Source organism: Manacus vitellinus, unplaced genomic scaffold (genome assembly GCF_001715985.3).
Source record: "Manacus vitellinus isolate BGI_N305 unplaced genomic scaffold, ASM171598v3 scaffold_6_pilon, whole genome shotgun sequence".
NCBI classification, from domain to species: domain Eukaryota; kingdom Metazoa; phylum Chordata; class Aves; order Passeriformes; family Pipridae; genus Manacus; species Manacus vitellinus.
The window spans coordinates 35,284,774-35,298,481 of NW_021940750.1; the positions used below are offsets into that span (position 1 = coordinate 35,284,774).

General features: G+C 40.1%; 1 protein-coding gene across 1 annotated transcript; it reads left to right on the forward strand.

The window, feature by feature from the left end:
* Nucleotides 1-148: 148 nt before the first annotated feature.
* Nucleotides 149-9,064, forward strand: CLBA1 (clathrin binding box of aftiphilin containing 1). The gene is made up of 5 exons (XM_018082285.1): nt 149-824; nt 4,314-4,462; nt 5,921-6,050; nt 7,329-7,442; nt 8,340-9,064. The coding sequence occupies exons 1-5, from the start codon at nt 366-368 to the stop codon at nt 8,505-8,507; spliced, it is 1,020 nt and encodes a 339-aa protein (XP_017937774.1). The 5' UTR covers nt 149-365; the 3' UTR covers nt 8,508-9,064.
* Nucleotides 9,065-13,708: the final 4,644 nt, after the last annotated feature.

Here is a 13,708-nt window from a genome sequence, read left to right on the forward strand (position 1 = left end):
ATTTTGCCTACAGCAATTTTCAGTGGATAATACTGGAATGTGTTTATTTTAACCCAAGCATTCTTTCTCCTACCTTATCAGCGATCTTTATTCCTACACAGCCCTTATCACAGAAGTATTTATTTCTAATCCTTTTTTTGCAGGCAAATATCCTACACAGAAAGTGAGGCTGAATTACGTGCACATGCCGATTACTGGAGGAGAGGCTGAAGGACATCCTGTTTTGATTTAGCAGTGTTGTTATTCTTTGGGGTGAAATGAAGAATTTGATTTTGTTTTGGAAACACTCGGATTTCTAATGCAACTGAACTTCAGTAACCTTTTTGCAGCGCAGATTTCAACAAATTAATTTTTCTCAAACAAAGATGCAGAACCTGTCAGTAGCAGAAAATCTTACTAATACAGACATGTCACACCAGGGGTCTCCAAAAGACCTGGCATCTGAAGCAGGTGGTGTGTCTGTCAGTGGAAGTGACTGTAACTGGAATGACAAGACAAATAATGAAGAAATTATTAATCTCGAAGTAATGCAGCAAAGCCTCCCCGTAACGAACAGCAAAGGGAGAAGTTGTGAGGGGATTTCTGAGAGCAGTCTTAGTACCTCAGAACCCAGTGGTTCCTGGGGTGATTTTGAAGGCTTCAAGGAGTCATTAGACAAATCAGAGAGATTCAGTCATAATCTTGAAGTTTTGGTGAAGTCAACAAAACCTTCTGGAGCTGACACGGAGTTAAGCAGCAGACGCTGTAGCCCTTCTGCTGCCCAGTTCTGTGCTGAGCCATCTCTGTGCAGTGGGATACAGGAGGCTTTGGGCTCTCTGAATGAGGTATGTGTTAATAGTAAACCAAGGACCAGAAATGTTTGTGTTACGGCTTCCTACATCTCAAGTTTTGTATCTGTCTTCTCTACAGAGGGTAATGTTGTACAGGGAGAGAAACTGTCAAGCTGCTTTGCAGCTAACTCAAGTGGAACAAAAGCAACTTCTTTACACTGTTTGACAAATACTTAAGTTGTCCTGCTGGAGAGCCTTAAAGAATGTAATGCACTGCTTTGCTTCTAGACACTAGAAAAAAGTAAGCACTTAGAAACCATGAACCCTGCCCTAAAGCACATGCAGTTTAAAACCTAGACAGGAAAGAGCACAGGAAACAAAAAATTGGGAAGGTGGGTGACAAAAGCAGGGTGGACAGAAATTCTAAGAGTAGCCTGCAAGCTGATTGAAGAAAACCAACCTAACATTGAGTTAGAAATTGGTAAAAACAATTACTTTTTTATTTAATATACTGCCTGAATAATATCAACAGTCTTTCTGGAATTTTAGACTGATGGTGGTAGGAGAAAATGACACACACACACACACACACAAAAGAATAAAAATCTTTTATTGTAATTTATTTTTATAGCATAGGATGTTACATTCTCTCCTATGATGTTACAGGTAATATCCTGAGTAAATAATGTAATGTATCCTTATCAGCTCAAAGAAAGGTTCAGGTAAAGGGTTAGACCTTGTTGCGATGAGTGTGTTTCCATAAGGCCCAATCATGCATCACCAAAGGGAAGGAAAGCAACAAAAAGGAAGAGAGAACATGAAAATACAGAGCAGCTCCTCCCCATTCTTACTACTTTTATCCTAAATTACAACATTTGAAAAAAAAAAAAAAGAGAACAATCAACTAAGACTTCCATGGGGTTAATCTGTAGCAGTAATAACTTACTGGATGTAGTCTGTTAGATGAGTTTTAATAGGTGTAGGGAACTGGGGATTTTCTGGAAACAGGTTTTCTTGCCCTTGCCTAGGAATTTTACTTGTTGCACAGGTATTATTCGGGAAAGCACAAAGATACAGGTGGGATAAGCTGCCCACGCTGATTGAGTGGAGATACACAAGATACATGCATAAACAAAGAACTCAAATTTTTTCTAATGCTGAAAATGGCGGACAAGAAGTCTTCTGTTGAAAAAAGGGACTATTGTAATGATTGAAACCGGAATAGAATATAGCAGGTTGCTTGGCTTCTTTCCAAAAGCAATAGATCTTAGTCTTACCGAAGCATTTGCTCTATTTTGCATCTATTAAAGGCAAAAGAAAATGTCCAGTATGAGCTAAATAAGTTAACCATCCCTAGAGTTTCACACTGGCTTTTCTTGTCCAGGGTAGAGAAACAACTGCAATGCTGAGAGAAATCTGAGTGTAGACTATATGTGTAGCTTGTCCTTTATCCCTATGCTTTTTGTGTTGTTTGTTTGAGATCATAAACTCTTTGGACTGGGGCTCTGTCTTCCGTGTGGTCAATAGAAAAAATGCCAGTTAGGTTGGAGGGACCTCTATGGATCATCTGAGGTCAGAGGTCTGACCTTCAATATTTATTGCTTCAGTTAATTAAACTATGTTGATCTGGAGCAGAATCATGCATCTTGAGATGGAAACAATTGCTGATTTCCTTGTAGTAGCTGGATGTTTTGCCTACATAACTGAACACTTAAAGGACTTTTCACATGCTCTTTAAATACTGGCCTTTGTGAGAGGGATGGGTGCACGTGTTTAAGCCCTGTGGTGTTCTGACATAATGGGATAGAGAGGATTTAATCAGAAAGCACAGTTGTGAAATGTGTGCGTTCATGTTTTTATAATTAGTACAAAGCTACAAGATAAGTGGAAATGTACCCAAATTTGGTTTTAGAAAGACACACTGAAGTAGACAGTAATAAAGGTAATAAAAAACCCTGCATTTTTCATCTGGCTTGACTATACTGTCAGTGACTTGTATGTGTGTTGGAGAAGCATCACAGGCTCTGAGAAGATACTACAATTGAGGTAGAGCTGTGCTCCCCTTGATGCACACTCTCTGTGGCTGTAATGGCTGTAATTGCCCCCATCCCAAAGCCAAGAGCAACTGCCCGGCTTTTCCTTAACTTCCATCCCATTTCAGTTCTGGTACCTGCTAGGAAGTGTTTTATCCTTGACTGTCAATGCTTTAGCAAGTTTGCTTTCACAAAATTCTGCTTCTCAGGCATCTTTCAGGATCCTGTATGTAGTATCTCTGGTGTAAGTTGAAATAACTTACAAAGTGGTTGAAAGTATCGTGACACTTTGGGCAAGATTCAAAGGATTTTACTTGGGAGTCTCTGAGTGTCCCAGGAGCTGCTCATCAGGATAGGCATTTTAGCAAGGCCCTGCTTCAGGAGGAAGCCGCGTGGGGCACAAATTCCGTTCCTAGAAGCAGGCTCAGAAGCACAGAATCCTTCTACCAGCTCTGTTGATTCTGCCCACTCACCATTAGATTAAATCCATAGTCTCTCAGTATTCACTGCACTTGTCTGAGTTCAGTATAATAAAACTGTGGAAGTACCTCAGTTTATTTCAGCTGTTTCAATTACAATTAAATGAAACTGTCAAAATGTGGAGTATCCATGCTTACATTTTTCAGACTAAATGGTCGCTTGCTGGGCAAAGAAAACAAACTGACTTGTTCCATTCTCTTGTTTTCACACGATGTTGCTGCTCCTGGATTGCAGTCCTTTGGAGGGATGGTGAAGTCAATTAATTCCTTTTATTTAGAAAATTGCAGTAATTCCTTCTTTGAAGGAATAAAAGGACACAGCTTCTGAACCAGATAATATCCCTTTAGGATAGGGTGCAAATTATGCACATTTTCCCTTGGATATGTATTTCTTAGTCATCAGATAACCCTGTTACTTCCAGTAGACCTGTTTGGATCACTCCTGTGGCTGTGTTCAGTCTCTCAAACTTCCTCCTCATCACTGCTGGAGGAGGAACAAGTATGCAAATCTGGCTCTGATTTTTAATATGGAAAAAGTTTGGTGCAAATGCAAAGATACAGAAACATCCTCACCCCAGCTTTTCTGCAGACCTACACAGTGCAAATATTTACTGGTAGCTGTAGCATTTAGCAGTTGTGTTACGTTTGGCTGAATTAGGAGTATTTGAACACTGAGTCAGCAAAACAAGCTTTGGAGTTGATGTGTGTGTCAGATTTGTCCTGAATTATCTGAGCAGAAGAAGGAGTCCTGAGTGCTAAATAGGCAACCCAGTCTATGATTTAGAAGCTGGGAAGTTGGAGACTAAGGTTCTTCAGAAACTCTTGGATTCCCGCTTCTCCTCCTCTAATTCTACGTAAACACTCAAAATGCTGAACTATGGGCTCAGTCTCTCTGTGCCAATAATATTAATAAAAATATTTAAAACAATAGGACAATCTCCAGAAAAATTGTAGTCTTTGGACTAGGTCCTTTGTGAACTGTGTGGGTGACCCGTATAACACATGTAATAAAACTCTCTTTTTTTTTCTAGGCAGACCACAGCTATGAGGATATATTTAAGGTGGGCTTTCCAGAAGTCTTTGTATCACAGTCCACAGAAAGCATAAGAAGCTTAGATCAAGTGCTTGATACAAATAATGAAGATGTTGGGATAACTGAACTTCTGAAGAATCAACTTTGGTAATGAGTTTAGATCAACAGTTTAAAAAAAAAAAGTTCCTCAGCAATCTCAGCAATTACACTGTTTATTTCCTAATGTAAAAATCAGTGGTACACTCAAAAATCTTTCTTAACACTACGCTCTTCATCTTAGCAATTTTGTGCTGTATTGTTAGAGGAAATGGATGGTGGTTTAGCCATTGGAAAACAATGAAGGGAATATATCAAAATTACAAATTCCTGCTTAGGGTTTTTCCTGCTGTTGGTGTGCCTTCTTATGACTAAGCCTCTGGAATGCCAGAACCCAACAGGCAGCCTGTTCTTCCTGTTTGCTTGTCCTTTCTTTACAGCACATCCCACTTATTTCTTCATCATCGGAGACTGCTGCTTCTACCAACAACCCACAAGCCTTTTTTCCCCCCCCTATTTTCCCGGTTGGTAACTTCCTCTCATGTTAAACCAGATGTGCTTCAGAATCTGTGGTGCATCTGGCTTCTTTCCTGGGTTGTGTTAATAGCAATTATCATCATTAACTAAGATTTCTCTTGCGACAGCTGGAACACTTCTAGATTTGTTACATGTTTGTGAAGGATCAGCAGCTGTTGAGCAGTACTGTAGTTACTGAACAGTATTGTAGTTATTTTTGCATAACTCTGAGGCTTTGTATCTAGAAAATTGGGTCAGACCATACTTGGGAAAGGTCCTAGGACTCAGAAGAAATGTAGTTAAAACATTTAATGTGGGCATCCTTTTGGCAAGTTCTCTGCATACGCGTTATATTTTAATCAACATAAAATTGTGGAGAAATATATATATATAAAAGGGACTACGGTATTATATGAGAGTACCAACTACAGACAAAAAAGCCCTGATCTATTGTGATTAATAACTCAGGTCAATGATAACTAGATCCTGTACTCAATAAAGTCCAATTGGATTTTTATATGTGATGAATGCAATGTGAGAATCGAAAATACCATGTGGAGAGAGCTCTGTAATTCTCACCATTTCAGCAGTGAGTGCCTTTGGCTTGGTTTGTAGCACAGACACGTCCAAAGCAGGTGCAGGTCACCCACCTGAGCAGCAGGTGCTGCAGAGGAGAAGTGTGACCTGTGGAACGGAGAAAGGTTTGAGAGACAGAAAACGCAAAGTGCAGAACTGATAGGGCTGAACTCTGCCCACATTTCACAGAAGCAATTGAATGATGTGAGCTGTTGGCATATAACACTCTCTGAAATGTGCTTCTGATGCTCTTCTTATCTGAAGAGTCATGTTGACTTACTGTTTCCTCTAATTGTCATGCAAGGTAATTAGTACATTGGGTTGATAGTTTGACTGAATGTAGGACTCTTAAGATAAGTTGCTTGTTAGATTGAAGTAGGGTAGTAGACAACTGTGTGTAGGGAAAATAACAAAGTTATTTACATTCACTGGAAACCTCATACAGCTTATAACCTCAAACTGTGTTTTGTTTTCTAGGATCAATTCTGGAAACCTATGGAGAACACTTAGAGACTCTGATAATACCCCCAGCTTAAGACATCCCTGGAGTAAATCTCATTGCCAAGAAAACCTTCTGAGTGTTCTTGGAATAGATGCAAATCAAAAGGTAATTGAACAGTGGTTTGCCAGTATGGTAGCACAAACACTTGGTTAGGAGTCTGGTCCTCTCTCAGCTGTACATGCAGATGCATGAGGGACTAGATCTGGGTGAGTCAAAAAGTTTTTTTTACAGAGAGCTTTTTAAAGCGATAGTTTAGTGTTTCCTCATATTTATGTGTAAGTAACCATGAAATTGTCCAGGATCAAACTTTGATTGTCTTTACATCGAACTCTCCCCTACATAGTGCCCTGTTGTTACATGGTGTTTTGTTATAGATGGAGAATTAGCATTCAGGTGTGCGTGCAGTAGGATTGTTTACCTTTTTTTGCTCAGAGTATGAGAAAACTGTTAGCCTCTAATATCTTTCCGTTAAGTGAAAATTAGACTTGAATCAGGGAGTCTGTTAAAGTAATTACTGGATGTTTTTACTGTATAGGAACTGAAAGTGTGTTCAGCTTCCCTTTTCCTCAGATTATTCCTCTGTCTGCTTTTGCAAGGCTTGAGGGAGAATGTGTTTTAAATTGAATTGAGACCAAACCAACAGTGTTGAAAGATCTCAAGTAAGAATGTCTCTGTTTAATCTCTTGTTTTGAGAAGGTAAAATTGTCTCAGATGATTAAGTATTCAGTTACTTAGTTGGGATCAATTAGTCACAAGTAATTTTCAGAAATAACTGTTTCAGTTGATATGTGATTGCTGAAGCATGGAGTTGGCAAGCTACTGATTTTTTGGACATATTTGACTTTTCATGCAAGTTATATACAAACAGAATGACAGTGCTGAAGGTAGAAGACCTATTCTGCACATGTAAGTCACTTTTAAAGAATTGTGATTTAACAGAGAGAGAATAGGAGACATTTCTCCAACACATTTAAACTCCCATTCTGTTCCTTTCTAGATCACAGATACACCAGCATTAAATCAATGCCCAGGCAGCTTAAACTTACATCATTACTTCTTTCTTTTCTGTTACAGGAAAATTACGTTGCTTTAAAAAATACTGATAAAGATATATTTCTCATCAATGTTTTGGCATTAATTAAGGCTAATTTTAACTGGAAATTGCTTTTTTATTAATGGGAGTCACAAATAGATTCATGTGAGTAGGTAGAACTGGTTTTAGCATAAAATTGTTTTAATGCAAAGGGGAACACATGATGAAACACAGCTTCAGAAAGTAAAATTTAGTGGTGGTTGTTATTTGAGGGAAACTTCTCTTTAGATTATATACTTTGAGATCAGACAGAAATGCATAAATAAATTCATAAATAAAATTTTTTTCAGGACATTTCAGAGAACCAGGATGATATTTCTGAGGAATCAAATGTCAAAGATAATGAGGACTTCAGATTTGATGGATTCAGTATCAATGACTGCAAAGCATTGATCCAGACCAAGGTAAGAATTGCTCTGAAAGAACTACAGAGTGTATTTTACATGTTCCTCTCTGCTGTAGCCAGCTGTTCTAGCATATGTCCTCATGTAATTGTTTGGTCCTGGTGTAACTATTTGCATATGGAGTTGTTTTTTTGCTCTTTGAAACCTCTCTGACAGCTTTAGAAAGGGTACCTGGGCACTTGTTTGCTTCTTGCTAAAGCAATGCAAGTTGGAAGGAAAATTGTGTTGTTTTGGAGGAATATTCTTCATCCAAGGTCCCTTCCCCAGCAGAGAATAAGCTTGAGCAGCTGTTATTGCTGTGGGCACAGACAGTCTGAGGCACACTTCCATTGCTCTGTTTCATTCCATTTACTGCAATGGACAGTGAAGGTGTGTAACTGCTCTGGGAACCTTGCACATAAGAGATGATAGGCTGGAGATTCCAGAGATAAAGAACTAAAAGAGACTGTCCAGCTTATTCCTCTATAAATCAGTTCTGCTTTCTTAATTGAGTACGTGAGGGAGGGATCACAGTGGCTGAATCACACTTGGAAAGTGTAAACTATAGAGACAGGGTTTAGAGAAAGGAGAAGTGGCTTAAAATAGATGAAGAAAAAGTAAAAGTGAAAGGAATCATGGTACGAAGTTAAGGTAACTGGGCAAAATTTTTTTCTGGAATAGACTTGCATTTTGGGGTCTCAAAGTAAAATTCATTACAAAACATATGTTGCCATTTAATTTTAAGTAAGTAAAATCATATAATGGGATGTTTTCCATTTATCTTCCTAGCTGTGTCCCTTTTCCCCCCCATGCTAATTTTATTTTTATGAACATTTATTAAAGTTAAGTTGAAATATGCAAGCTGATTAACCTTCTATAGGATGGAAAAAATTAACTTTGTTTTTCTTTCTCACTCAGCTTTCTGTATCACCAGACTCCAGACATGGTCACCTTTTCACCTGTAACCTCTTTTTGAAAACCACACCATCAAATGAAAACACACAGTATATAACAATCCCAAGGAAGAAGAACCTTTTCACTACAAACAACCTAAAAATGAAATTTTTCAGTAGTGATGTTTGCTGAACTAAATGCACTTTTTAGCCTTTTTTTTTGTTTTGAACTGAATGCAGTTTACTTTAATTTTGTTACTGACTTGGTACTATAGGCTACAGATGTTCTTTAGGAAAGTGACGTATTGCTGTATACAAGGTACCTAAAGTCACATTATTAAAAGAGATTTCTCCTCTTTAGCTGTGAAGTTAAAGGTGTAATTTTGTCCTGCTAAGTTTTTCTGCAGAGCTGTGTCTCCTACAGTAAATGCTGCAGCTGCTATCACACTTTAAAGATACTCTGTTAGAGTCTCCTGAACTACTGACCTTTCAAGCCTTAATGCCTCTTCAGTCAAAACCTTCCTTTCCCTGCCAAAATCTACCCACAGCTCAGGTGTGTTGTAATGTGTGCCTTGTCACCATCTCTGCTCATACTTGGTCCAGTTCAGATCAGCTGAGATCTGCTGCTTTGCCACTGCTGGATGTAATGAGAGGAGCCTTCTACATCTGGGATCTTCCACCGGGGTTTAGGAAAATAAAACTGTGTTAACTTCTGTCTAGTAAATCCTGCTGTGGTGATAGGGGTGGGGGCAGTGAAATGTTTTGTCCTGGCGTTGGTTTCTGACTGAAATAAATCACCTGGTTTGAAGCTGATTGTAACAGGACTTGTTGGATTCATTCAGCCACACTTACACCATGCATAACCTGCTTGTTAAAGCTGAGCAGTGTTGTAGTTCGGGACTTGCACTGCACAAAAATGCTGTAAATTGCTGCCCTTTTAAAATTTTATAGTAACTATCGACTGTTGCCCGTCTTCCTGCAGCTTGAGTGCCACAGGGGATGCACTTCACTGTCATTCAGAGAATCCATGGTGCTCCCCTGCCAACTGCAACAGCTTTATTTATTCATTGGTAGTAATTTTTACACAAGTTACTAATCTATTTGCTGCTTTGGCCGTATGAAAATTTTATATGGCTTTTTGTTTTAAAGAGCTGGTAAGCACTGCAAGTGATGTTTCACGTGTAAAAAGCAGGGAACAAACTCGGGTGTTCCAAAACTAAGTCAGTTAATTATTTAATAATGTGCCTATTCTCTTCTTAGAATTAAAAATATTATAAAGCACTGACAGACTTCAACCCTTAACCTAGTAAACTGTTCATCAGTGACATTATAATTGCTGTAATAACTTTAGTAATGCTTATGATACCTTAGTGCTATTAGCATGGGATGAACTGTGCACTGGTTACTCAGTATGTGGAGCAGAGCATTTGGAAAAGTGATGTTTGAAAGTGGCTCTGCAGCTTCCCTGGCCCTGGAGGGAGTTCTGCAATGCCAGCCTGGAAACTCCATGTGGATAGAAGAGCAGGGTTAACTTCTTCAGTTAACACTAGATTTGAATTAATTTTCAATTTCAATTGTATTCTTTCAGAGCAGCTAAATATGTATTACATAGGTCATAGTCATAAGCTCACAAAAATAACAGATTGCCAAAAAAGGGTGAATGAATAGTTGGGGTTGGTAATAAACATTATCAAAATCAATTATAAGACTAAAATCCCACTTTTTGTGCTTTCAGACAAGCGGGGCTCTGCAGAGGGGCTTGAAGGGGCAACCTGTAGTGTGTGTAGCACTCGCTGATGCACTGGAGCTCAGACTCTCTTTCCCTCTGGGCTTTCAAGTTTGCCTTTGCTTTTGCTAACATTGGATAAAAGTACTGAAGAATGTTTTGCACTGTTACTCTGGGAAAAGGATGAATATGTCATCTCTCCCTCATAGTACCAGGTTTTACAGCCCTGTACAAGGTGCAGAATGGAAATTAAAAAAGGTTCAGCCCCTATGATTCACTGGGATAAAAAAACTACTGGGGTTCCACAGGTGAGAGGCTCCACCTTTCAAGGTCCTTCTCTTTTGGGCAGATGCTTTGAGCCACCTGAGCCCTAACTGCTGCATAAGAGAACTGAGAGACCTCTTAACTCCTGTTTCTAGCCTGAGATTAATGAGTTCACCTCTTCTAGAGAAAAGAGCAGCAAAATTGAAATTACAAAATAATTCAATTCTGCTTCATGGCTATGGAGTCCTGGCAGCCCCCCAGCCCTCATCAGAACTTGGACACGATCTGTGTGTTTGGTGGTACCCACAAAGAGAAAACTGGACTCTCTCAAGTGACAAGAGATCACTTTCACAAACCAAAGTGTAGCCAACCACTCTCAGGCACACTGCGTATTAAACAGCAGCCTTGCCTTCTGTGGTTATCCTGGGAAACAAGGGGTGCCGGAAACCCCTCTGGCGTGTTTTGCACAAATAGTGGCTGTTGATTTCCTTTAGTCATTTCCTTGTTCCTGCCATCCCCAGCACCCGGCAGAACGTGCCAGCAACAGCCGTGGGCCTGCTCCCGGAATGCACGGCTGCACCCAGAGGCACCAGGGGCCTGTGCTGTGAAAATGGTGCACGGAGGAAATAAAACTTGGTGTCTTAGTACATTTTAAGCTATGAATTTCATCATTTCTCATCTTAGTTGTGAGCTCTCAGCTGTGAAATCCTGAGTTTTGATGAACTAGACGTGTTACTGTACTCTGTGTTTGCGGAAAGCAAATACCACAGATTTCTGACATTTGCTTAGGATTTTGAAAAGGTGAAAACAAGAGCAAGGCAAGAGTTTTGGGCTGCAGGGCTAGACAGGAATGCCTTTCTCCTCTGCTGAGATTAGAGGGAAATATACCCATAAAACAAAGTTTTACAAAGTTCCAATCAGTGATGTAATTACTGAAATGCTTCCTTTGTGGAAGGAATGCTGTAAACAGCTTTGCAAAAAAAACCCCAAAAAAACAACTTAATTGTGAAAGACTGAAAATTTTTCAATGCATGTTCTAAAATGTGGGATTTAATTAACAATAAAAAGAGATAAAAAAGGAGGAGAGATTCAGACCCCAGGTTGTTTTCTAAGTATACCATTAAGTACACCATTGGTTGCATATAGAGAAGATGGAGTGAAAAACAAACAAAAGAAATCTTGTAAAAGCTTAACAGTTTTTTTCAAAATGCAGATTCATCTAAAAAGATCAGTTTTCATAGTTTAAAAAATGGGACTTCATGGAGTACTCCTACTCCAGTTAGGACAGTAGAGGGAATTTGGCTAAAAATGAGCTGCATTCAAATTAATTGTTAAACACCAAACTTCTTTGTGGATATGAGTTTAACTTTCCAGATCCACTCTGGAAGATTTAAAGAGAAGCAGCAATGCAGCCAGCAGATGCAGCAGGCTCACTGCAGTCACATCCAGAAGTTTCTTCTTCTTCTACTGAAAAACGGGTGAGAACCTCCAAAATTGCCATCCCATGGCACAGTCTGGGTGCCAGAGCACAGCCAGTGCAACTGCAGCTTAGTGCTCTGCTGGGATAAGCGGGGTCCTAATGAGAGGAAAAATGTATGGAATGAAGTTGCAACATTCTTTTCTTTTTCAATTCAGGCGAGCTGTGAATGCTGGGCAAACCCTGAAATGCCAGAAATCTTCCAGCTTCCCTGAACATCTGCTTTAATAACACACACTTCTACAGACACACTTCTGTGACTTCAGATAGCTTCATTCTTCACTTCTGATATTGGTTTTTAATAACTCAAAATTGCAACTCATCTTCCTCGCAGAGCTAACAGATGGGCTATTTTTGTGTGTTTTACTCTTGCTTGAGCTGGGAAATTAGTCTTTTTAAGTGTCCCTTCCTGCACACAGAACACAGAGCTGGGCAGAGCACTCCGGGTAGCACCAACATGTCCCCAGGCAGTTGTGTTTGAAGCAGCTTTGCACTGAGCTGAGCTGCTCTGCAGTTTTAAGCTCAGATTTTTCAGCATGGCTAAAATCTATATAAGCGTATGAGACCTACACTACCTTTAAAGAATCTCAGCTTGACCCAAAAGCAATACTTCAGAAACACTTTCCTAAAAGGCTGAGCTGCAGCACCCCCTCATAAGGCAGTGTTTTCTGCTGCCACTGGCACAAGCTCAGCTCTGTGCTGCAGCGTCTGCAGTGCCTTCCTCAGTAACGAGACAGTCACAATGGCATGGTGGTCACAAAACCAGGTTTCTGTGAAGTTCCTTCTAGACCTGTTTTTCACCCTCTGGTCAGCAGGTTCCAGGACAAAAGGCAGGAAGAATTCCTGGTCTGTAAGCAGCAGCCAGTGCAGTCTCATTAATCAAATGATGAGATCGTTCATAACCAGGTTGGATGGGGCTTTTGAGCCATGGGCAGGGACACTTTCCACTTGACCAGGTTTCTGGAGTGTGCTCTGTTATGCCTCAATGCATATATGAACATTTTTACCCCTTAAAATGTAAGGTCCTCCTTCACATAACTCTTACAGTGGCACATTAATAGGTTCCTCTCAATTTAAACCCTTAAAAATGAGGGAAAACTGGGACTCTGCCTCAGTTTAAACCTTGACATTCATTGCAGAAGAGTCAGGATCTCATTGTAGAGCTCCACAACAGGAAGGGGATGGAAACCTTTAAACCTGGAGCTGCTGATTTAATTTGTACACGCAGCCTTTCACTAGCCCAGAGTGGCAGGGTTTTTGTCCCAGCCTGACAAGCACACAAGGCTTAAGTGTCAACAGTATGTGCATCAAGGACACTTGTATCTGACACTTGCTTTCAAGCTTGGCAACCCCTGAGGGGACACTAAGAACTGCAGGGGCTGGGAAGACTACACAGGGCAGTGGAGACAAAGCCCAGGGGACAGTTAAGTGCTAAAAACATGTCATCTGCTCCCAACAGAATCCCCCCTCCCGCTCCATTGATCATAAAAACACTCCGTGGGCCATCCCTTGTTTGGTGGGGACGCACAAAGGGGACACGATGGTGAAGGAGTTAGTCAAAACTCAGAGCTAATAACAGCCAGAGCAGACAAAGCAGGACTTAAATATTAATAGCTAAAGTACACAAAGCCTACTGTAACAATGTTATTAGAACATGACAAATTCCAAACTACAGACCTGGGCAAACCAGGCCAGGAGGGTGCGATGCTGTGCAAGACAAGGGTCACTTAGCACTGAAACACCGAAAACCACCAAATCAGTAAAAAGCATGAAGACCCCAGACCTCAATATTATCACTGGTTTGAATCATTATTATTGTATAGGTATAACTGCCCAGGAATTTCAGTGTTCAGGTTCCATCTTTGGAGGCACCCAGCTTGAGCTGTGATGCTTCCCTAAGGGAATCTTTATCCTTCAGGTTATGTAG